Source organism: Coptis chinensis, unplaced genomic scaffold, assembly GCF_015680905.1.
Source record: "Coptis chinensis isolate HL-2020 unplaced genomic scaffold, ASM1568090v1 utg167_pilon_pilon, whole genome shotgun sequence".
Classification (NCBI taxonomy): Eukaryota; Viridiplantae; Streptophyta; class Magnoliopsida; order Ranunculales; family Ranunculaceae; genus Coptis; species Coptis chinensis.
In genome coordinates this window covers 63,529-90,337 of record NW_028238110.1, presented here as the reverse complement: position 1 = coordinate 90,337, position 26,809 = coordinate 63,529, and the positions used below count along the sequence as shown (strand labels likewise).

At 38.4% G+C, this 26,809-nt stretch overlaps 1 protein-coding gene and 2 pseudogenes across 2 annotated transcripts; 1 reads left to right on the top strand and 2 right to left on the bottom strand.

Moving 5' to 3' along the window:
* Positions 1-13,662: 13,662 nt before the first annotated feature.
* Positions 13,663-26,715, bottom strand: LOC147473891 (uncharacterized; annotated as a pseudogene). The gene is made up of 4 exons (XR_015210251.1): positions 26,591-26,715; positions 22,821-22,852; positions 15,491-16,075; positions 13,663-14,248 (listed from the first exon to the last, which is right to left on the bottom strand). The product of XR_015210251.1 is annotated as an uncharacterized LOC147473891 (transcript).
* LOC147473893 (anaphase-promoting complex subunit 11-like) lies at positions 18,461-22,852 on the bottom strand. Its single transcript, XM_086586907.1, has 3 exons — positions 22,821-22,852; positions 19,549-19,667; positions 18,461-18,831 (listed from the first exon to the last, which is right to left on the bottom strand). Exons 2-3 carry the CDS (start codon positions 19,604-19,606, stop codon positions 18,716-18,718), a joined length of 174 nt encoding a protein of 57 aa, XP_086443033.1. The 5' UTR covers positions 19,607-19,667; positions 22,821-22,852; the 3' UTR covers positions 18,461-18,715.
* Positions 24,158-26,218, top strand: LOC147473892 (uncharacterized; annotated as a pseudogene).
* Positions 26,716-26,809: the final 94 nt, after the last annotated feature.

The following is a 26,809-nucleotide window of genomic DNA, read 5'->3' as shown; positions in this document are numbered from 1 at the left end:
TCGCTTATCCAACCCCCTTATATATACCTTGCTAATCATAAGCAACCCATGTTAAGGCATTGAATTCATTCATTTCCTACTTAACTCGACGAGCACCCTTAAAGGTGTAGTGGTGATTTCTAATTTTTTTTTATCGCCATCCCTCCATGACAAGAGTTCATCCCCTTTTTTCTCTATTTTTTCGTCGAGAAGATAAGAATCCCTAAAGTAGAGAACCAATAACTCCTCTTTTAATGCAAGCAGAGGTGTTTTTCCACTTATAATCATTATCCCACAATAAGCCATATGTGGCTATTAGTTAGTTGTTAGCACAATAAAAAAAGCCCATTAAATATAAGGTTAATTTGAGTTATCCCCCAAACTTATGTATGTTTTTGTGTTTAACCCCAAATTTTTGAATCATCACACTTAAACCCCCACTGTCTCCTCGGACCTCTAACAGAACTATTCATATTTTCCATAATGCCCAAACTACCCCTTTGAAAGAGCCATTAGAAAGTTAAAACGTCCGCTTTGACTTATCCCATATTTGGTTGACTCCTTTCTTCCCCAACAATATAAATTTCATCTTGCTTCTCTCTCCAACAACAACTAATGGGTGGTGGTGAACCAACTAAGATGTCACTTGAGGTAAGTATCACTTTTGACCCGTCAGTTGTTACTATTAGGGTCCTTACTATTATTGTTCTTGATTAGGTTCTTGATTAGAGCTTCCTTCCTTGTTTTTTGTCGTCTGGTTTTTTGGGGGTTAATTACAAATTAGTTACAAAGAGTAAGGGTTAATAACATAATTTTAGCACATGATTTGAGGGTTATGTTTTTCTCTTTTCAGGCTACCGGTTGCTTTCAATGTGGCGATTTGAACCATTGGAAGGATATATGCCCTCACAGTTGTCCTTGGGGTTGTGGGAAAACTATGAAAATGTACAAGAGTACTAGGGAATGGAGTTTTGGACAGAGATTTCTAACATGCAAGAGAGATGAATGTAAGGGTTTTATTTGGATAGACAAGGGGCACCTAGACAAAGACCCTAAAGACAAGAACAAAGAAGTAGTTGCCAGTACTTCAAGGGCTTCAAAAGAGGATATGAAGTGCCAGGGGGGAAAGCTGCTGGTCACAATTGAGGGTCCTATTAAAATGAAGGTGAAAGGAAATGCTAGTGATGTAACTGAACTTGTGAATGAAGAAGTTGTCACCTGGATGAATTGTGTATGAAAGAGAGGAATGGAAATGAAATAAATGTTATGTGTTGTTAGTCCTTATTTTCACTAACAGATCATAGCAACATAGTAATCATACATAGAACTACATAGCCCATTGCAATTTAATATTATCTTAAAACTAAACAAACCAACAAACACACAGTCTTGATTAATAAGTAACTAACAATCATGTCCTGACAACTGAAAGAAAACCCAAGCATAGCCAAAATTCCAACAAAACATTGAAAGCATTGTTTTGGGCAAAAATACAAAAGCCACAAAACACACAACACAACAACTAACACAAAATAAGCATCATCACCAGAAACATGACTATTTCTTTGCTCTCTTTACTGGTCTCTCATTAACTGAGCATGAGGCTTGGCTTGATATTACCTGCCTTCGGTATCTCCTCACAGTTGGCTCTTCATGCCTGAAGTACCTTCTCTGTTGTTGTGGCTGGATGGGAGGCATAGCAAGTATCACCAATGGAGGTCTGACATTTGAAGTATCTTGTGTTGGAGGTTCTGACTGAGATGGTTGTGGCTGAGATGGTTGTGACTGACTGGGTTTGGAATAGGTAAATGAGGCCTCAGTTGCATTATTAGAATTACCCATTCCTCCTTTACTACCCCTTACCCCTCTACTCACACTTTCATTTCCTCCTCTGCTGCCCCTACCTCCTTTACTACCCCTTCCTCTACTAACAGTTTCAGTTCCTCCTCTTCTTCCTCTGCTCCCCCTACCTCCTCTACAACCCCTTCCTCTGCTCCCCCTACCTTCTCTGCCTCCTCCATTAACATTTTCATTCTCTCCTCTGCCTCCTCCATTAACAGTTTCAGCCTCTCCTCTGCCTCCTCCATTAACAATTTCATTCTCTCCTCTGCCTCCTCCATTGACATTTTCAGTTTCTATACCTCTACTACCCCTGCCTCTTCCTCCTCTACTACCTCTGCCTCTTCCTCTTATTGGTGGAGCAGCTTGAGCTCCATCTTCAGGGTTGATTGGTGCCTGCAAGAATGGATTTGGAAGTGGTCTTGTTCTTGGCCTACATGGTCTTCCTCTAACAACATTACCACCCACTTCACCTCCTTGACACCCTCTTATTTTATGGCCAAGTACACCATATCTAGAACACCTAACTGAGTTCTCATTTTCATTTGCACCCCTTCTCCTGTTAACTCTAGGCCTTCCAGGTTGTCTATGCTTAACTGGAGGATAAACATAATCTGCAGCTACAGGCTGCATCAATTAAACAAACCACATGTCAATACTCAATGGGTGCCCATACTCAATCAATAAACTAGAAACTAAAAGAATTGAAAATTGGAAAAAGAATTACCTTTGGCCAATCATCCTCATGAACCATCGGAGTTATGTTCCCACTATGTGCATTTCTATAAGCTCTAATAGTGAAAAAAAGACTGCAGAATCTAAAAACAAGTATAACAACAAATTGCAATAAATAATGTAATTTAACACAACAAATTGCTATAGAACATATCAAATTTAAACTTACTCTATCCAAGTGTCTCTCCTTGGCTTAATAACAGCCACAACATGAATGCAAGGAATTCCACACACTTGCCATTCTCTGCATGTACAACTTAATTGTACCAAATCAACAGTCCACCAATGTCTACACTTATGTGTCACACAGAACTTATGCTCATTTGAACCAGCAACTTCATAATCACCAATTGCATTCTCTCTTTCTGCTAAGATATCTTTCACCCTTGGTACTAGATCATTCTTATTCCAGTCTACAAACTTCCCCTTTCTATCATAGATCAACTTCATTTGTAAAATCACTATCTTGGAAACCATCTTCACAATAGGCTTATCTCTACTATCCATTATAAAATTATTCCATGATTTAGAGAAGTTATTAGAGAGGTGGTCAGACTTACATTCAGTGTCAAAGTGTGACCTTTCCCACAACTTAATTAGGCTCCTCAGTCATTAAGTAGTCTTTGGAATCACTACATCTTTTCTCAAGCAACTCCATACTTTTATTAAAGTCAGCTTCCCCAAATGTTTTTGCTGCATTCCATGCTTCCACTTCAAGACCCTTAAACCTTGTCTTCATGTTCTTCAGCATGTGTCTAAAACAAAATCTTTGATTGCAATCTGGAAACACTGTGGCAACTGCATTACCTAAACCTTTTTGTCTATCAGAAATTATGGTCAGTCTAGATGGATGTAAGTTCAAGGATGGTGTCATAATATCCAGAAATTCAATCCAATTCTCAGTGTTTTCTGAAATACAAATAAAAAAACCTAGTGGAAACAATCCATTATTTCCATCTAATGCTAGAAACGACATGACATACACCCCCATGTTTCCCTTTAAAAACATCCATCAAGACCTATTAAAGGCCTACACCCACCGACAAACCCATCTAAACATGCTTTGAAAGCAATACAAACCCATTCAAAACTCATGTAGTTAGCATTTCTAGAGAATTTAGCAATATATAGAATCACGGGTTGGAGTTGAGAATATGCAAACAAAGCGATGAACCTTTGCATAAGACTCATCATAACTTCCATGAATCATTTCTATTGCTAAGTTCCTGGCATTCCAAGCTTGCCAATACTTAATCTTAACTTGATATCTGTTCCACATGATTGCCTTGATGTCAGTTGGTTTGTAGCTCTTGAAATGAAGTCTCAAGTCTTTCTCAATATCTTTTGCTATCCAAGCTGCATTTGCCATAGAGTTTCTATTTTTTCTATCAGCTGTACAAGTGTGAGCATCATTCAACCTTCTTAACCTGAATGTACTCCTCTTAGTCATGCACCTGCAATAAGCCCTCCATTTACAACTTTCCTCCTTACACACAACTTCAATATGTAGATAATCATTTTTCTTGAACCTCATACTAAATTTTATTTTAATAGGACACAACCTCAAATAATCTCTACACAAGTATCTATCAGCCCATTTCTAACCTACAAACAACCTAATTGATGTTTCATCAGATCTAGTCTCTCCCTCATCAGTTGGAATATTAAAAGTGTTATCAACCAATAGATTTATTACATCATCATCCTCAACTATTTGTGCCCTAATAGTTGGTTGTATTGGTTCATCTTCTTTAGCAATTGAATAATTTCCATTCTCTTCTTCAGCAAAAACATACCTCTCATCAAACAAAGACTCTTCACCACTTGAATTATTTTCAGAACGTATATACTCCTCATCAGATGAATCTTGACTATAGTAATGCTCTGTTGCATCTATCTGGTCAATGTTGAATTCACATCTAAACCCTTCAGTTGCATCAGGACATAAATCATTCAAACAACATACAAGATTTACAAAAGAAGTCTTTGGAAAAATTTGGATGTAGACAACTATTAAAAAAAAATAGGATGTGTAATTATTAAAAAAAATTGGATGTAGACAGCTATTAAAATAATTTGGATGTAATTACACATACCTGCAACTCCAGTAGATATAGACAGCTCCTCAACTTCAATAGATTTGGGTTGTTGCTCTTGTTCTCGAACAACTCTCTTTCCTTTTACTTTATGACTAGGGCCTGCCCCATGTGAACTTCCACTATCTTTCTTGTCTTCAGAATAATAAGGCAAAAGAAATGGTGGGGAGCTCAAATTTGTTGTCTTCTTCTTAACATAGTCATAGTCTTCTGTAGTGGGTCAGTCATCCAAGTCAAACAACTACATCTTCATGCATATATATATATATATATATATATATATATATATATATATATATATATATATATATATATATATCGAGCTCTCGTCGACATACTAAATTGACATACGCATTCCAAAAGCAGATTTTCACATTGAACTAATGGCTGATTTTTGGTAAAGATGACTTACCTACTATAGATAGTATCTCCACAAAAAATCAGCTCAATTGGATGTCTCTAGTCTTGTCAAAAAGGTGTTTAAATTCTGGAATAGTATATATATATATATATATATATATATATATATATATAGTAGCTTGAGCCCCGATATATATATATTTTTAAATACCTTTTGACTAAACTAAAGACATCCAATTGAGCTGATTTTTTGTGGAGATACTATCCATAGTAGGTAAGTCAAACAAAAAAAATCAGCCCTTTAGTTCAATCCCCTTCTACATCTTATGTCAATTTAGTATGTCGCCATGCATATATATATATATATATATATATATATATATATATATATATATATATATATATATATATATATAACATATATATATATATATATATATTCACATTGAGCCCATGTCATTTTTCATCCCCTCATTTTCATCATCACTTGAAATGACATCCAACTCATGCCAATTTATGCCAATTTACAAAGATATGTGTGAACCCATTTACATCAACTCTTTCATTTTCCCACATGAACAACACAACTCTATCTGTTTCTAGCCTTGTTTTGTTTCCACCATGCAACCACCATATTTCCAATACATTTCCAGATGGGACACCAAATGCTAAATTGATCCAAGCAACAAGGTCTATCAAACTTGCATAATCATAATCCCATTCCTCAAAATCTACATACTGTCCACCAACATATTTCATATATTGTCCATCCTCTACCCATTCACCCCTATGGTGACACCTAAGGATCCTAATTGTGGCCATTATCTGTAGCAACGTAACCAAGCCAAAACCAAAACAACAATCAGACACAACAACCAAACTTTAAAACCGTGCTATCAATTATAAAGCTATCAACTTTAAAACATTTTGTGTTTAAGTTGAGTGAAATAAACTGACTTTGACAAAATAGCCATTCATATCATGAATATATCAATATAAATGAAACAAAGTAACTAAACATGATGCTACAATGTAACTAAACAAACTAAAGTAACTATGTAAACTAAACAAAGTAAACTTTATCAGACATTGATTATATAATTTAAAAAAACCTTAGAACAAAAAACCCTAAATTATCAGTGTGTGAAAATAAGGCACGTGAAAATTACCTTGACTGTAAGATTGTCGATTCAAGTACGAGATCGTGGATTCCATTGTAAGAAGTAGTTCTTTCAAGGTTGAGAAATGAATGTTGAGAAATGGATGTTAGAAATTCAGCAGACGAAGCGAGGAGATGAGAAATAAAGTGAGAAACAAAATAAAATTCTAAGTTGGGGGTTTTAATCAAACTTATTGGAGTGGACCATGTTTAATTGGAGGGTAAAACAATTTGCTCCCGCAATTTTCTTGAAAGGGTAGTTTGGACATTATGAAAAATATGAACAATTCTGTTAGAGGTCTGAGACGGAGTGGGGGTCTAAGTGTGATAATTCAAAATTTGGGGGTTAAACACAAAACGCTGCAAAAGTTTGGGGGGATAACTCAAATTCACCCTTAAATATAATACACAAGGCCCAAATAATAGAATAAGCCCAAGTAACAAAACAAGGTCTATATAATAAAGCAAGCTCAATAATAGAACAGGCTAAATATTAATAGAAAAGGCCCAATAAAATAGCATACCCAATAATAAGGAAGACTCCATAATATTTATAATAAAGTCCACATAGATTAAGCCCATATAAATCAAACACTAAGATAAGCTAAGGTATTTATTTCACTAACCAAATTTAATTACGAGGTTACTAATAAAAAAAAAAAAAAAAAAAAAAAAAAAAAAAAAAAAAAAAAAAAAACTGCCTTAAAACTGTTACAATCCAACAAGCAATTCACAAACCCATAGTAATAGTAACTACACATCAACTGTGTACAATTTTTATCGGATTTATTCGTATTAAAAACAACTACACAATTGTTATGAATATTATGCGATAGATCCCATACCCCCCTCGCCTACGATGAAGCCCCCATGCTTGAATACGTGGAATCAGGTAATGAGTCTCATTCTCTTCCAACGTCTTCAACACAAGATGCATTACATGAAAATATTCGTACCACCAATATTAAATCAATAGATAAAATACAATATCAATATATATATATATATATATATTGTAACAACCATTTTCATAAGATGGGCCATTGTATGTATTGGGCCCAGAGAATAAGCCCAAGACCATGCTAGGCCCCATGAGGTAAACCTAAAGAGGAGACATCGGCCAGAGAGGAGGAGGAAGAGGAGGAGATATCTATAGCAGAGAAGGGAGGAGACGACGGCCAAAGGAGACGACAGTCAGATAGGAGGAGGAATAGAAGGGGAGATCTAGAGAAGAGGAGAAGGGAGACGACAGCCAGAGAAGGGAAGAGGAGTAGGGAGATGATGTCCCGAGATGAGAGAGAAGGAGATACCTATAGCAGAGGGGAAGGGAGGCGCACGGCTAGAGAGGAGGAGGAGGAGTAGGAGATGATGTCCCAAGATGAGGAAGAATAGAGGAGGAGATATCTATAGCAGAGAAAGGGAGAGAAGATGACGCCAAAGGATACGACGGTCAGAGAGGAAAAGAGGAGTAGGGAGATGATGTCCCAAAATGAGGAGGAAGAGAGGAGGAGATATCTAGAGCAGAGGAGCTGGAATGAGGAGACAACGAGAGGAGAATAAGGAGACAACCAGATGAGATGACGTCTAGAGAGGTGGAGAATCCAAGAGAGATAGAAAAGAGTGGAGAGAGGAGAGAACTACGGTGCAGCTTGATCCCTCGATAAGGGGGTACGTAGGCAACCCAAACGGGTTCAACTGATGAAGTCAAATTAGGTGTATTGCTTGCCTTCAGCATCTAACCAAGGAGTCGAGAATTATAAAAATATAAAAAATTGTGAAATGGGTTGCAACAAATGGCGCCGTCTGTGGGGACCATGGGGAAAAAGTTATCGTTCTCTACCACATGGTTTTGTTCTCTAAGGCATCTATGGAAAGATTACCTACGGGGTGAAACACAAACAAGTGCAATAGATCCATGGCTACGAGCCCAGTGCCGGCATCCTATCATACAATCAACATTCAACCGGAGTACTTTCTAATCGATTTTAGAGCTTGAGCAAGAGTGTTCGACAACATCGACGGCGAGGCAGTTCGAGGTAGAGAAAGGATGAGATCAATAGGTTGGGATAGAGATCAATGACTTCGAGTGTTCGAATACGGATGGTAAGATGATTGCAAGGAAGGTAGAGGGGCATACACCGCGGCAGGTTACAGAGAAAGAAAAGGATCAGCGGAACAGAGTTGATATTGACCGGGTTTGTTGCGGGATATAACAGCAAGTAAGACCGTGGTCGAGCCCCGTATTAGCTATACGGGGAACCTCAGAATCTGCTGGTGTCTCTAGGTAGTGAGGATGTTGGGTTTACTTGTATGTGGGAAGAGATAGAGAGAAGCTGCCTCTAAGCTAGAGAGCGGAGGGGTTCGAGAAGACCCTTCGCGGATATGTCGTGGGGCTATTCGAATGAGTGCGGGGGGGATGAGCCCTCCGCGGACCCTTGTGTCCAAACAAATAGCGTGTGGGGGCAGAGTGTCCGGACCGGACGGCGTCCGGCTCCGAAATGAATAGGATCCGCGGACCCTCGTGTCTAAACAGCGCGTGTGGGGCAGGCAGAGTTGTCCCGGACCCTCGTGTCCAAAGCCTCAAGCGGGATAGGATATGCGGACATGAGGTCCGAATCAAACATGGGGGCAAGCTGAGTTTCCCCTCATCAGACTCCACTCCAGAGCAGAGACAACAGGGGGGATGAGCCCTCCGCAGAGATGAGATCCGAATCAAACATGGGGGCAAGCTGAGTGGCCCCTCATCAGACTCTACTCCTAAGCAGCGACAGAGGGGGGGATGAGCCCTCCGCAGAGATGAGATCCGAATCAAACATGGGGGCAAGATGAGTTGCCCCTCATCAGACTCCACTCCAGAGCAGAGACAGCGTGGGGGATGAGCCCTCCGCAGATATGAGATCCAAATCAAACATGGGGGCAAGCCGAGTGGCCCCTCATCGGGCTTCCACCCCGAGCAAAGACAAGACATGAGGTCCAAACAAAGGCAAGCCGAAGTTGCCCCTCATCGACTCCATTCCGCAGAGCGGAGAGGACGGCGGGGAATGAGCCCTCCTCATGAGCGGAGTTCCAAATTACAATTGGGAGCAAGCAACATATCCAGAAGGAATAATACTATTGAGTTCGACAAAAGAGAAATAGAGGGGATGAGGCCCTTTGTGGACGAGATATCGAGTTCCATGAGTAAGGGCAAAGGGTATGAGACCCTTGGCGGATACAATGTTGAGTTCTACGAAAGGGAAATGAAAGGGTGAGACTCTGTGGACATTGTAGTGAGTTCTGTGAAGGAGAGCTTATGGCTGGGTTGAGACACTCCACGGACATAGTGCCGAGTTTTCCGAAGGAGAGATGCATGGCGGTTGAGGTGAGACACTTCGCGGACATAGTAGTGAGTTCGGTGAAGGAGAGCTTATGGCTGGGCTGAGACACTCCGCGGACATAGTGGCGAGTTTCCGAAGGAGAGATGCATGGCAGCTGAGGTAAGACACTCCGCGGACATATTAGTGAGTTCTGTGAAGGAGAGCTTATGGCTGGGATGAGACACTCCGCGGAAATAGTGGCGAGTTTTCTGAAGGAAAGATGGTGGTGAGGTGGAGTCACCCGCGGACATAGTAGTGAAATCTTGTGAATGAGAGCTTATGGCGGGGGTGAGACACTCCGCGGACATAGTGGTGAATTTTCCCGGCGAGAGATGCATGGCGGCCGAGGTGAGAAACTCCGCGACATAGTAGTGAAGTCTGGTGAATGAGAGCTTATGGCGGGGCTAACTCCGTGGACATAGTGGCGAAGTTTTCCCGGGAGAGAGATGCATGGCGGTGAGGTGAGACACTCCGGGACATAGTGGCGAAGTTTCAAGGAAAGATGGTGGTCGAGGTGAGTCACTCCGGGACATAGTAGTGAGTACTGTGAATGAGAGCTTATGGCGGGGGTGAGACACTTCGTGGACATATTGGCGAGTTTTCCGAAGGAGAGATGCATGGTGGCTGAGGTGAGACACTCCGCGGACATAGTAGTGAGTTCTGTGAAGGAGAGCTTATGGCTGGGAGATACTCCGCGGACAGGGGCGAGTTTTCTGAAGGAGAGATGGTGGTTGAGGTGAGTCACTCCGCGGACATAGTAGTGAGTACTGTGAATGAGAGCTTATGGCTGGGCTGAGACATTCCGCGGACATAGTGGTGAGTTCTCTGAAGGAGAGATGGTGGCTGAGGTGTGACACTCCGCGAACAGGGTAGTGAATTCCGAGAAGGAGAGCTGGTGGTTGGGGGAGGCGTTCCACTGACATGGTAGTGAGTTCTATGTGAAAGGTGTTGGCTGGGTTGAGACACATCGTGGGCATTATATTGAGTTGAAGAGTGAAAGCAAAGGGGATGAGACCCTTCATGGATATGTTAATGAGGTATATGAATGAGAACCGATGGATTGAGACACTTCACGGACATGATAATTGATGGTGAAGATAGTGCCACGGGAAAGAGACACTTCGAGGAATGGTAGTGAATTCAATAAGAAGATCTAATAGTAGAAAGAGGGACTGAGTACCTTATAGACATACGATCCAGTAGTTGAGTACATGGATATGAACGTCCTGAGGAGAAGAAGGTTGCAAACAGTCTCAAGATACTGCGGATATCTAGAGTTCAGAGAGAGAGACAATGAAGTTTAGAGACTTCTCGGGTCCGCCGTCGTCATCACCGCCGAACCGAGAGGGGCAAATGTAACATCCATTTTCATAAGATGGGCCATTGTATGTATTGGGCCCAGAGAATAAGCCCAAGACCATGCTAGGCCCCATGAGGTAAACCTAAAGAGGAGACATCGGCCAGAGAGGAGGAGGAAGAGGAGGAGATATCTAGAGCAGAGAAGGGAGGAGACGACGGCCATAGGAAACGACGACCAAAGGAGACGACAACCAGATGAGACGACAGTCAGAGAGGAGGAGGAATAGAATGGGAGATCTAGAGAAGAGGAGAAGGGAGACGACAGCCAGAGAAGGGAAGAGGAGTAGGGAGATGATGTCCCGAGATGAGAGAGAAGGAGATACCTATAGCAGAGAAGGGAGCAGACGACGGCCAGAGAGGAGGAGGAGTAGGGAGATGATGTCCCGAGATGAGGAAGAAGAGAGGAGGAGATATCTATAGCAGAGAAGGGAGAAGACGACGGCCAAAGGATACGACGGTCAGAGAGGAAGAGGAGTAGGGAGATGATGTCCCAAAATGAGGAGGAAGAGAGGAGGAGATATCTAGAGCAGAGGAGCTGGAATGAGGAGACAACGAGAGGAGAATAAAGAGACAACCAGATGAGATGACGTCTAGAGAGGTGGAGAATCCAAGAGAGATGGAAAAGAGTGGAGAGAGGAGAGAACTACGGTGCAGCTTGATCCCTCGATAAGGGGGTACGTAGGCAACCCAAACCCAAACGGGTTCAACTGATGAAGTCAAATTAGGTGTATTGCTTGCCTTCAGCATCTAACCAAGGAGTCGAGAATTATAAAAATATAAAAAATTGTGAAATAGGTTGCAACATATATATATATATATATATATATATATATATATATATATATATAAAAACATGTCAACATTAATAACTAGATAAATAAATGAGATGAAACAATAACTTAATATATAAGACTTACCGGTATAATCCAAACAAAGCCACACAAATTGCCTTTAGCGACTTTCGTCTCAACTGCAGGTCTATCCAATCGGTAAAAGGTATGCCCAAAATGGATTGACCCCAAACCATAATCCCACATCCTCTCTACGTCCCGAGACAAATGCCCATCGAATCTCGATCGTAAGAAACTATCAGAGTATCCGAATAATACCGCATCAACAAAGTAGAAGAGGAAGGCACGTACATATTCTTGGATCGACTCCTCACCAATATGATAGTCTTTCGACTTCTCCTTTAGCCTATTCAAGTATCTCAAAGTAAACCAACTCATATTTATAGCTCCTCCCTTAAACTACTCAGCTAATAATCTCAAGAACCCGTCTTCCTCATCATCTTCTACCAAATCAAAATCTTCAAAGAAATTCATTGCCGTAGTAAAAACCTCCAAATTTTCTTTAAAAAGAACGACATCTCCATAACCAATTGGGATATCCGTGAGCATTATGAAATCAAAAGGGTAATCCCAAGCTCACCCCATGGGAAATGGAATATGTGGATAGATTTCCACCACCGCTCAACTATCCCAAACAACAATGCTTGATCATTTTGTCCCAAATTTGAATTTAAAAAATTCCCAAATGGTGTGGCGGCTATAATGTTGGTAACCGTGACAAAATTAGGATCCGTTTTTTTATTTCAAACAACGCCACCATGACACAATATTTGAAAGTGCACAACGTACTTTCCATAGGTGTATTGCCTATATTACACGCAATACAACAAACTATTCAACACGATATAATTTCAACTCAAATTTTTTTAACGCAATGCAACAAATTCAAACTAATTACACAACAACAAACTTGATATAAACTAACATAAATAATAATAATTAACATAAAAAAAATCTAAAACTTACTTGAGACGCCGCCACTCTATTTGCTACATGTTGGACCGATGTTGACGCTAATGGTGGCTGTTTCGCGTCTGTTGATATTAGACTCACCAGACAGGATGTTTCATTCCGTCTCGATAAAAAATCCTCCAGACGGAATCCAACATCCCGTCCGAGATTATTTTTCACCTTTGCATTGGGCAGTCTCACCTTGCTTTTCACCAAAACGGTGGAAAAGAGGAGAAATACTGCTTACCTAGAGGTGAATATTTGTGACTCGCATTGGGAATGCTCGTACGTACACAAATACGACCTAGCCTCCTTTTTGTCTTACTCACCCCAGCTCAATAACCCTGAGGTGTGGTGTCTCGCTAGTTTACTTTTAACGATGTAATCATGGTGCCGTAATGTGTCAAGGTGGGAATTAACTTGGGAGTCAGTACTGGCATAGGGCCGGGTTGGGGAGCTGTAGATTTGTAATGGGCTTATTCTTGGGTTCTTTTAAGCCTATGAACTTGACTCCGGATATGGCCGTCATGCCTAGTTCAGTACTTCAGTAGTTTAACTGCCCTGGCGAGTGGTGAGTCCATATAATAATGAACGAGAACAAGGACAAGGACATGGACATGAAACAAGAAGATACACGAACATCTTAGGTCAATCAACCATGAATCTTTAAGGTTAACCGTTTATATAGTTAGATACATAAATTTGATAGTTTATCCAAGAAAAAGAAATCTATCTTTAGTAGGATTTACTTCCTCTTTGAATTAGTGAATATATGTAACAAAAAATAAATTTATATTAGTATTCAAAATTAAATATGAACATCTAACTTAAAATCAATTAGTGATAAATAGACACTGAGTTATCATATAATTATAAATCACAAATGTATACTACCACCATGCATAACAAAAAGACCATTGGGTGATGATACCAGACGTCAGGGGCTCAAACCCGCCAACACCAAAGAATTACTGATCTTGTTTAAAACAAGCTTGCCAATCAAAAAAAAACAGAGACCATTGAATGTGTTTTTGTTCCTAGTAAAATACATAAATACGTATGTCCATTACAAACCCAAAACTAGTGGAATCCTCCTCATGCTTTGAGGAACCAAGAGTCAGCCTAAATACAACCACAGATGATGAAGATGAAAAATTTTAAACGCCAAACACAGCTAGACATCAACTCACGAGACTTAAAACCAAAAATTTCTCATGGAGGGGGAAAACCTCAGATCCTGTAAAAAGTTCATTTCCCATGCAACTGAACCGACTGTTCACAACTGAGCCTTTTTATTTTCACTTACTCAGAACTACGTCTTCGATGCATCAAAGATCAATCAGCTTTCTTGGACTCTTCATCTGTAGTCTGTCTTTTGTTCGCTGATCCTGTAGCAGATCCTTTGTCCTCGGCAGCCTTGGAATATATTTCATTCCTCTCCATGAAGTATCTCTCAAAGGATCTCGGAAGGAATTTAGGAATTAGAAATACAAAAAGATTGATAGAGAAATAGACCAAGTCTGCAGTAGCCAAGATCTTGCCAAACCAATACCACACAACATCCTACAAAATAATTCGTATATTGCAACGAACTTTATGAGTAACTAAATCCTCTGTTTTCGAATATTCTACCAGAAATAAGATGCAACTTACAACAAAAATTTGGATCAGTAAAAAATGACAATATGAACAAGATGAAAATAACAACATTTAGTATTGAATATATAGCACTGAAGCTGCTGAACAAGTTTTTACTGAATTTTGATGACTGTAGATCTCATCATAGGAACAACCAAAGCATACTCATCAGATAGGAGTAACAAAATCAAAGCATACTAAAAAAATCCACAATTTGGTTAGAGAAAGTAAATAGAGAAGTGTGGAATGTGATCATATCTGATATTTGACAATGGTCCTTCATTTTGGTCATGCTGAACTGGTACCCTGAGTCAAGCCATAACCAATATTCCATCCCACAGTGAAAGCGTAAACTTACAAATACAGACTAGTGTGAATATGTGCAAACATGAAAGCATGACTAAGAATTCACAAACTGAACTTGAGTGATGAATTCACTCAATAATTAAGCTAATACTCTCTTGAGCACCTATCCTCCATAAGTCATACTTGACAACAATCTGAGACAGTCTCAATAATCAAATACATACTCTACTGATTCCTTGTAGAGGTGAAAATGTGCTTGCTCCAAAGCCCTAGGAACCACATGTAAGCGAACCACATGTCCCATGTCCTAAAAGTTTTTCCAATGTTATTAGGGAAACAAAATAGATGATCGCGACAAAATTCAATGTAAACTACAATGCAAATTTAATCTGAACTGCCCTGCTCTACCGAAGTACTAAGTTTTGATTGAATTTCCACTTCATGCTGTTTTTTAAGAGCCCACGCTAAATCCCCTCAAAGCCCAAATGATCAATCATTATAAGCTCTCCAATCTTTGCTAGTGCCCCAGAATATCCATCGTTACATATTTACATGTTCCCCATATTTGCCCTTGGGATTTATGAGTAATTCAAAATCAACTTAACTTCAAGCATTTTAGGTGTTTTGGACATTAATGAAACCACCCTAATTGATTGAAAAGAAAATTCTTAATTCTTCAATGAATAGTTTGCATGCTGAATTACAAATACTGGACTATATGAAATTTTGTAGAAAAATTGTCAAGATATACGTAGCAAAAGAAAGATTGCATAAAACCATCAGCAAATTCATTTGATGTAAGAAAAATCTGCATTTTCCATAAACTAAGTCCATAGCTACCAAACAGAAATGTTGAATTACCTTGAAAGGTGCATTTGCTGGCAAAGTCTTGTTAAGCCAAACATCGACAACCCAATCAGCAATCACAAACAATCTTCGAACAGTATAAAGAAGCAGTACCAATGCTCTCACAGGTGGCAAAACAAAGAAAGTCCACTGATTATATTTTCAGTTAAGATCTGAAACGAAAGCAAGAACAGGTGTGGTGTAGCAGATCTAACCGAATGGTCATCACCTCTAGCGAACCCACCCAACACATACGCCAAAGGAAGGAACAAACCTATGGTTGTTCCAAGAATTACGTACATCCGAAACAATCTACTCCCATGAAAGATCTCTCGTGCATTAGTACCATGGGAAGGGAAGGCGAAACGAGCTAGGATAATGAGACAAGCGGAAGTGAAGGCTGGAAACACTATGTCTACAACAGGGACAAGACCACTTACTGCAAATACCATTATGAATGCTACTAGTTGTAATTCAAATACAACGACCCCATTGCACCTTTTTTTTTTTTGGCAAGCCTCTCTTTGATACTGGCGGGGTTCGAGTCGCAAACCTCTGGTATCATCACCCAAAGGTTTTACCGACTTTGCTAGTCGGCACCTGCAAAAAAAAAAATGTGTGGGCAAGCCTGTTTTTAAAGAGATCAGTAACTCAATTGTGTATAGCGGGTTGCAAACCCCAAAACTCTGGTATTATCACCCAAAGGTTTTACCAACTAAGCTAGAAGGCACTTACAATTACACTACCCATTACTGGTTGATCATTTTGTTGATGAAGGTAGCACGGTGGAGATTTCCATTTGATTTTAGATCGATGGTTTCATCTGGCTCACTTCTTGGAGCCACTGTGACTAATACTCCAGACATTTTTTTTCTCTTCTTTCTTTGTGTAATTCTCCATTAGAGAATTGACTTCTTTTTCCTTGTTCTTCTGTGTTGGTAGCAATTTTGAAGGGTATTTTGCTATGTCACATGGACACACCATATTTCAAAAATAATCTGTGTCGGATACGTATCCACTTGTCCATATCGGACACACATGGACACATATTGTGTGTGATATACCTTAGTTTTTGATATTTCGCCGTGTCAGACACTCCATATCTGTGTCGGATATGGACACACGTGTTCGTGTCAATGTAACTTAGGTATTTTGGGAATGATGTGTGAAAAGTTGTTCTTCTTGCATGGAGACAAATAACCTGGTGAAGACACTTGTAACGCTGACCATGCAAAGAGGTTGGTAACATACACGTGCCACGTAAACAACAATAGATGATAAGAAGAAGAAACAGTACGAGGTGGTGCCGAGAAACTAACTGAGCTCTGTTTGTGGACTGGTTCCGACCCAAGAGATGTGTTGGTATAACCGGAATAGGTGTCTTTAAACATTGTGATTGTAACATTAAACAACTTTCCAATTTATTATTTGTACAAACCAAATTCTCACCTCTGGACGCAAAAATTTTAAAATTGATGCGAAAATTGTTGAACCAGTAACAGACCACAAGTCCACAAGAATGAATACTGAATACTGGCTAAAAAGCCTCTGTTGGCCTCCGGCCTAGAAGATAGACTACTGAAGAGTGGGTTTTTACCAGCTTGATCACAAAACCACATGATTCCTATTTCAAGAAATATACCTACCAGGATAACAAAACTGATCGAATCTACTATTATGTGTGATGTGCCATACTATTCTACTACTACGAATATCAAATTTCAAGATACGGAGCAGTCACAACCTCACAGGTGACAGGTTGATCGGGAGATACTGTTAGCACTGTGTCCCTCCTTTCTTTATGATGCGCAAAGCCTACTCAAGATCCCAAATTCCCAACTCCATTGCATCATATATAGAGAACTTAACTGAGAATAGGTAGGGAACAAATGTAACTCGGTTTTCACCACAGGCTTTCAGAATAGAGGAATGGACATGAATATGTAGCACTCCAGATTTTCTAACATTAGAAACTACCAAAAGAAATCATGACATTTGACATATACAGTGAGTTAGGTACTTAGGTCTAGTGATTCCCAAAGGCAGAAAAGAAGATGTATTTCTTCATGCAGTAAAAGCCTGATTGCAAGAGATATATACAACTCTCATGAATTAATAACCCTAAACAAGATGAATATGACTGCATTTGTGCATCTAGAAAGGCAATAGAGCATTTAGCCATGCAAGATAAACAACTACTACCCTCTAAAATACTGTTGTGGAACTTTCAAGTTTAAATGGCAATGCAAAAGCCATCATTTCAGCATAATAGATCTTTCCACAAGCAAGTACAAACAGGCGAACCCTCGATCCGCAATGATAGTGTTGCTATGTTGCTTAGAAGAGTTTTGTCAATGTAACATCTCACCAGTTGTAGTTGTTCACATGTTCTTCATTGATTCCTCTCCTTTCAACTTCTTGACAATAGCTATGGTTTTACGCCCTCCGTGATTTTCAGTTGATGTGGAGAGGTAGGTTTCCCTGATTCCCTTAATCCAAACCACCAGTAGTCTATAGTGCAAATAGATTGGATCAGAATGGGAAGAGTTTATCCAACCCAGGGAATTGGACCATTAATGATGGTCCTATAATGATAGATACCTAAATTGATACACACACTCTAACTAAGAGCTCTAACATCCCATTAGAATTAACATAACAAGGCACCTAAACATACAAAAACTTGTCGAATGTAAAAGTGTTTTGTAGTTATCAACAATTATAATACAATCTTCAAGGCCCACAAGTGGTAGACATAATTTTTGATAGATGAACGATAAGCTCATTAAAATGGAAGAGAGCAAGTGAAGACCATTAATATGGACAAGAATTGTACAAAGTAACTATGCACACTAGATGGTGAACAAATATCCCGGTTAACAGCTTGAAGTATAGTATTGCATTAGATAAGTTCTAATAATAAAAAAATATCACATGAAATTGTTGTCACTTTCCAACAAAGAAATATGACAAAATTCGGAAACATATAGAAAAAGATGTAAACACTTGTATAAGTCTTAAAAGGTCGAGATACATTCATCATCATTACTACCATCTACTCATCAAAAGTTAATATCATAAAATAATGTTCTCCATGATATCCAAAATCTACAAAGTTACTATACAAACAAAAATATGGGTATGAAATGATTACCACCAATGCCACTCAGAATTCCACAGCTCAGTAACTTGACGAATATATTCCAACCTAAAGCACTAGATTAAGGACTTGATTCTTTTTCATGCTTTATATTGCCATTCCCTACGGCACATGGGGCAATGTGCTTGAGAAGTCTGTGAATTGACCCACTTCAAGATGCAATGAAGATGGAATGCATGGTTGCAAGCACCCCAAACTGCAAAACAATAAGATGATTCTTCAAAACACTAGTATACCTTCATGATAGAATTTTTTATTCTTTTTTGTTTCTCTTTCTAAACTGTTACTCTTTCTTTTTTTATAGTATTTTTTACTCTTCCTTGGATAATATCGAATTGAGAAGAAACACACCAAAAATGATTATACATCTCATATAGCCCATCAAATTAACATAATCCAAACAATTGGAAGAATACACACATAGACAAAACCTTACTGACCATGATATCCAGTTTACAAATATTGCGTCTCCTATTTAAAGTCTTCTAAACATGAAAAAGTACATGACCATATCATAAAATTTTGCTGATGTTCTGGTTGAAAAATATAACCACGTAGAGCTACTCATATTGGTCCAAAGGATTCATATGATAACCTACAGTTAAGACCACAAAAACTCAATATATTTGTTGACCACTTAAAAACCTTACAAATGTGTCTTTCATCCATTCACTGACTTGTAAAGAGGATGTCATACAAACTTCAATATTCAACTATAATTCTAAATAAGAAAATGTTCCGCACTTTCTATTGACTATTTCACATTTTCACGTCTATCCCTGCTCACCTACCAAACAAACATTCCTGAGCATGTGATACAACAAAAGTCTAACATAATCTCTTCACTACAACAAGAATCAAGGAAATACATGAAGCATCTATCTGGAAGATAAAAGGAGCTACAATAACTTACTAAGTGGACACTCATCCCCAGGTAGTTGGCAATCAGGACAACAACCATCAAATGCCATTCTACAAATTCCACATGTCTCATCTTGGGCATCCCATGTCCAGGAAGCTACAGCATGCCATCTACAAACAAACAAACAAATAAACAAAAGAAAGATGAAAGAAATGCCTCCCTCAGGGATCCTATCTATAAACTTTGACTCGAAGTATTACAAAATATGTGATTGAAATGAATTATATATTCATATAAATGTAATATATACAAGGAGAAGAGAACATACTCTGTTCGAAGTCCCGCAACATTTTGCAACGTGATATGTTAACGGAAAACGACAAAGAACATGAATGTATATAGACAAATAAAATGAAGAATAAAAAGAAAATCTTCTCATCTTTGCTCCACCAACATCTATCATTGTATAGTTTACATCAATGACTTTTTTTCCTAGTTAATTACATCAATTATAAGCTCTACTACATGAACAATATGTTTAAGGAGTCTTTAGTTAAGGTGTGTGCTATCTACACAAATTTCAGCTTCAGTTGCACATATTCAAGTTTTTGCTACCAAACAACCACAAAATATAACATGGAAAAAAAACTAAAACAAGATAAGGCAAGACTAGAATAGATTTTCATGTACTTTAGCAAGACCAATACAAAAGATGAAATGCTTCTAAACACCGATGGATCAGTAGAGGCTAACAACTAAGGCTATTGGGGGACCGATCAAAAATTATAATGGAGATGGAAGCTAACATATAGAGGGCACTTTAAATCTAGGTATGTGATATTACGAGGACTCAAAGCAATTGAAGCAAGCATACATGGATGCATAAAACTGAACCTGAAAAAGGTTAAGGTAGCATTTGACTCTCTTAGATCAGTCCAGATACTAAATGACAACAAAAGTTCACCGAGGTATCGTAGGGTTCCTATATGCCTCCATCAAGAACACTACCCCTTGGTATGAGAAATCGATATCATCCACACCTTCAGAGAGTGTAATAGAGCTTCAATCCATTTTCTTTTTTAGTCATATTTAAATGAAAGTATTCCCAAAACAAATAAACAAATAAATACTCAAGCTAGATAAATCATGTCATACTCATACAGAATTATAACAGAATATAGCTACTATATAGTTCCCAAAATTTAAGCTCATAAGCACTTAGGAGCAAAATGCCTTTAACCACTCATTGGTATTCGTCTAATAAAGTCCCAGTAAAAAGAATATAAAGCATTCTCGAGACACAAATTTATATCATGAGTACTATATATTTGGTTGATAGGTGGTTAAGATAATGTTTGCGAGCAAACATCATTAAATAGTTGAATAATTTACGAGGAAATGAGGAAGCATGCTAGTTGGAATATGGCGAATTTATTTAAACGAAGTAGGGAACTGCGTATAAAAAGTTCAATCGTAAGTGTCCTTATTTACCAACATAGAGCAGCAGTCTTTCGTGCAAAATTTAAAACAAGAGATCCTACAATACATGGTTAAAATGACTGAAAAAAGGATACGCAATATTTTAACCTTCATTCCTTCCCCTGCAAATACCAAATACAAAGCATTAATAAAACTCATTAAGAATTCAATAGTGAGAAATTAACGAGAAAAAAAAAATCACCGGGATTAGAATAACGTGATCGTCACGTGAGAAGGTTAATTGCCGCCCAAAAGATATTTTGAGTAGTAAACCTGGCGCGATTGATCAGGTTAGGTTTTGGACATGGTTTTATGCTAGATGGTAGTAATGATGATGAATGTATCTCGACCTTTTAAGACTTATACAAGTGTTTACATCTTTTTCTATATGTTTCCGAATTTTGTCATATTTCTTTGTTGGAAAATGAACAATTTCATGTGATATTTTTTTTATTATTAGAACTTATCTAATGCAATACTATACTTCAAGCTGTTAACCGGGATATTTGTTCACCATCTAGTGTGCATAGTTACTTTGTACAATTCTTGTCCATATTAATGGCCTTCACTTGCTCTCTTCCATTTTAATGAGCTTATCGTTCATCTATCAAAAATTATGTCTACCACTTGTGGGCCTTGAAGATTGTATTATATTTGTTGATAACTACAAAACACTTTTACATTCGACAAGTTTTTGTATGTTTAGGTGCCTTGTTATGTTAATTATAATGGGATGTTAGAGCTCTTAGTTAGAGTGTGTGTATCAATTTAGGTATCTATCATTATAGGACCATCATTAATGGTCCAATTCCCTGGGTTGGATAAACTCTTCCCATTCGATCCAATCTATTTGCACTATAAACTCTTTGGTGGTTTGATTAAGGGAATCAGGGAAATCTACCTCTCCATATCAATTGAAAATCTGGAGGGGCAGAAACCATAGCTACTGTCAAGAAGTTAAGAGGAGAGGAAGCAATGAAGAACATGTGAACAACTACAACTAGTGAGATGTTACATTGACAAAACTCTTCTGAGAAACATAGCAACACTATCATTGCAACAGAGGGTTCTGCCCAGTTGTACTTGCTTGTGGAAAGATCTATTATGCTGAAAAGATGGCTTTTGCATTGCCATTTAAACTTGAAAGTTCCACAACAGTATTTTAGAGGGTAGTAGTTGTATATCTTGCATGGCTAAATGCTCTATTGCCTTTCTAGATGCACAAATGCAGTCATATTCATCTTGTTTAGGGTTATTAATTCATGAGAGTTTGTATATATCTCTTGCAATCAGGCTTTTACTGCATGAAGAAATACATCTTCTTTGCTGCCTTTGGGAATCACTAGACCTAAGTACCTAACTCACTGTATATGTCAAATGTCATGTTTTCTTTTGGTAGTTTCTAATGTTAGAAAATCTGAGTGCTTCATATTCATGTCCATTCCTCTATTCTCAAAGCCCTTGTGGTGAAAACCGAAGTTACATTTGTTCCCTAACTGTTCTCGCTAAGTTCTCTATATATGATGCAATGGAGTTGGGAATTTGGGATCCCGAGTAGGCTTTATACTTTTTTAAAACCATGTTCTCTATCTTAAATTATAATTTAATATCTACGTACATGTGACTTCAAACAAAAGCAAGACCATTTCTTACCTTATTAATAAGTAGTTAATGCCATAACATCAAGACAAGCATCAAACCACCAACACTAAAATTAAATCAGACTGTTAACAACATAGAAAGTTCATTTTCTTAATTTATATTTGTAAAGCATTGGGTCTGCCAATGCATGGAATTAACTAAAACCATAAAAAGAATAACATTGACTTTGGTTTGTAAGATACCTGGATTCCACTAATAATCTGCTTGATTCTCTCTACATCCAAGTATCCAACAAAGGAGCATATAAGAAAAAAAGGAAAAACATAGTTAAGAGTAGACAAGATAAAATGGTTAGCAAATTAAGTTGCCGAAAAGGGCAAATGCACAACAGTTCAAGAGTACACTTAAAACTAAGTACACAGCACAAAGCAAAGCTTTTTGACATTCATTCAAACATTCTTTCTAGAATTTTATCAAATAAATCATAGACACCTTACACCAATGCCATAGTAAACTCTTCTTCAACAACTCAAGTCTAAATGCCGGAAACCTCAAAGAACACAAAGAATCATAAACCAGAAAAAATATATGTATAGCTTATTACCCAAACTTTGAGTTACCTCGAGCAAATCGAACACTTGGTGACAAAATCAACGACTGCTCCTTTGATATTTGAGATGATTTGATAACTTAAGAACATAGATCAATTTTTACTTTAGTAAATCTGAAATCAACATTGATCAAAAATCAAAACCCTAGACAGTTTATTGGAAAGGGAGGAAGAGAAGATGAACAAGAAGAAAAGGAGGGGGGAAGAGAAGCCGGACGACTTACCCGGAGGAAATCGATGGAAACCCTAGCCACAACACACACTCCCTTTTTTTCTATTTTATTTTGGGTTACGTTTGGAATTTAGATCGGTCTTGAGAAGAAAAGTTTCTATTTTTTTTTTGTCAACGTGATTTATTTTTTCTTTTTTAACAAAAAGTGATTTTCCCTTTTTCTTTCCCAAACGTCACAAAACATTAAAAGAAACGTTACATAGTATTACCAACGGATACTCGTATTGCTAACGGATTATAAATATTTTAAATTACCTAACACCAATCTTTTCCCATTCCGACACGTTACACAAGGACAAGGACATGTTGTTTTGCATGTTGTGAACCATGCAAAACTCGACATTTCTGGACCGTTAGATTTCTTTTTAAAGATGAAAACAATTTTTAGTTAGGTTAGAGGTTTGCAAATGAGCTCAAAATTTGTGGAGATAATCTTTATGATGTGTAGATAATACCCACAAAACATTAGAGTTGAATTCATTTTCTAGGTGACAGTTTACTTACGTACTTATTTTAATTTAAAATAAGTATGTACTTCTAAGATCGGGACTATATATATATTATATATTGATGCATGCACCTATATATGTTATACTCTTAACCAATGTCTTCCACCACCAAATATGATTGATCCATCATAAAAGTAGTTGATTAAGGAATGTAGAGGCATACCTGTGAAGCCTTTCCCAATATGATACTGAACCCAAACAAGTTTCTCATCAATTTAGGGCAATTTCCGCTTGTTGACAATTTAGGGCTATTTCCCTCCCATTTTGTTGTTTGTGGGTGACTTTCAGGTTTGCTGGAATCAATCTTCGTTACAAGCAGTGGAAAATATATCTATCTAAATCATCTTTGCTTATTCTTTTTTGAGAGATGAAGCAAATGATTGCTTTAGGCTTTGAAGGTTCATCAAATAAGATTCATGTAGGAGTAGTAACTCTTGATGAAACCATCTTATCAAATCCACGCCATACCTACATCACACTTCACCTCCGGTCATGGTTTTCTCCCACGGGACTGCTCATCATCACTTGCAACATGTTCTCCCACTTGTCAAAGATGCCCTCAAATTTCTTGTTGAGATCACCCCGGATTCAATTGATTGCCTTTGTTACACCATAGGACCTAGCATGGGTGCTCCCCTCCGTGTTTCTCGCTATCGTTGTCGCATTCTTTCCCAATTGTGGAAAAAGCCTATTGTTGGTGTTAACCACTGTATTTGCTCACATTGAGATGGGGAGAATTGTCACCGGTGCTTGATGATCCTATTGTTTTGTATGTTAGTGGTGGGAATCTGAAAAGTGATTGCTTATAGTGAGGGGCGACATCGCATCTTTGGTGAAACAATTGATATTGTAGTTGGGAACTGTTTGGATCAGTTTGCTAAGGTTGACACTCTCCAATGATCCCAGCCAGGTTACAACATTGAAGCGGCTTTGCAAAGAAAGGTGATCGATTCTTGGATATCCCATATCTTTGTCAAAGGAATGGATGTTTCATTCAGTGGGATGTTGAGCTATATTGAGGCCACTACTTGTGGAAAAACTGAAAAATAATGAATGCACCCCAGCGGATGCTTGTGGAAATTACACGAGGCGTGCCCACGGCGACCGCGACAAGAAAGATATTCTTATTGTTGGTGGTGTTGGATGCAATGAACGGTTGCAAGAGATGATGAGAATAATGTGCTCTAAAAAGGGAGGGAGGTTGTTTTCCACGGCGGCCGGATATTGTGTTGACAATGGTGCCATGATTGCATATACTTGTCTCTTGGCTTATGTGAATGGCATGGTGACCGATAGACGAGTATAAGTTCCGTCATGTTTCAAATTCGAGGAGCGGTTAAAAGAGTTTGACAGATCAAAGAAACACATGAATAATTCCATCAGAGACTTGGAAGTTCTGAAGGCTTGGAAGTTACCGATCAAACTAAGGAGGGCTCCACGCATCCTTGAATGCTAATGGGTGGCACCTCCCAGTACCATGATAAAAGTGAATGCTGATGGTTGTTCACGAGGAAATCCGGAAATTCAGGTTGGGACACTTCTTGAGACGATGCCGGTAAGGTTATTGGCGCATATATAGGAGGCCTGGGTATTGCCACAAACTTTATAGCGGAGAGTTTCGCGATAGTGGAGGGCATCTTAAAAGCGGTAGAACTGGGATGGAAACTTATCTGGGTGGAATCCGACTTTACTGCGGCAGTAAAATCTTTTCAGAATAATCAAGTACATTAGCAAATTCGTGCAGCTTGGGACAAAGTGAAAGGGCTAGCGGACTGGATCATTGTGACTAACACTTGGCCTGAGGCTAATTTTGACATTTGCTCCAAAGAAACAGCTCACTTGGCAAAAGGAGAGAAGAAGTGGTGGGATGGTAGGCCGACATTCTTGCATAGAATTGAGGATACGAACACCACGTACTATAGATTTGTAAACTGAGCTATGAGATAGTGATTTACTATCAATCCTATCCATTCTTTATACTTTGAAAAACTTTTTTATTAATACAATTACCCTTAGCAAAAAAAAAGAATGGGATGGTTGCACCACTAGAAGATTCTACATTCACACAGAGATTCCGTACTAACGAAGTGCAAGCGATATGGAGAGAAAAAGTCACAGATAGATACAAATGGTCAAGAGAAAGACGTTTTTAAGCCAACTAAGGAGTCTTGAGAACCACTTGATGCAACGGATTTGCGGCACGCCAGGGAGTTTCGGTTTTCAAGCGTTAATTTGTGCACATGTTTCTACATCTCTTGATGGCTGTATAATTCATTTGACAGTTGGAGGATAGTATCTTGTGAGCTTGTCACTTTAGAAAATGCTTAAACTTTGATCTAGTGGTTGTATTACTGTAATTTATCTTGCTAGTAAACATTGCTAAATGGAAGGTTATGATCTTATTTGGCATAGGGTTTAGGTGTAAGTCTGTTGTGGCAGAATACTGTGATAATACATTGGACGTCTCTAGTATTTTGTATTTGTGTTTTATTTTCTCTAGCTTCTATTCTACAACTTTTTCTTCTTTAGGACATCATCGTACTTCTCTTTTTGCTGTACATATATTATACCGACATGTATGCATGGAAGTGACTGTTTGTGTTAGGATTAACATGGTATATTAGTGAGTAGGCAGAACAATATTAGATTGTAAAACAATACCTTGAATGTTTGAAAGGTGTAACGGTATATGTTCATCAACTATACGTCATATCACATCTACTCCTTTTCCATCTTCTCATGTCACTCTCTCTCTCTATTCAATTTTGCCGAATAAAAAAGTCCTAGTTTGAAATAAAGTTCAAACAGACTCCCTAGTTTTAGTCCGTTCAAGGCCAGAAAACTATTAAAGTATGCTAAAAGTAAGAAAACTTGAATGTT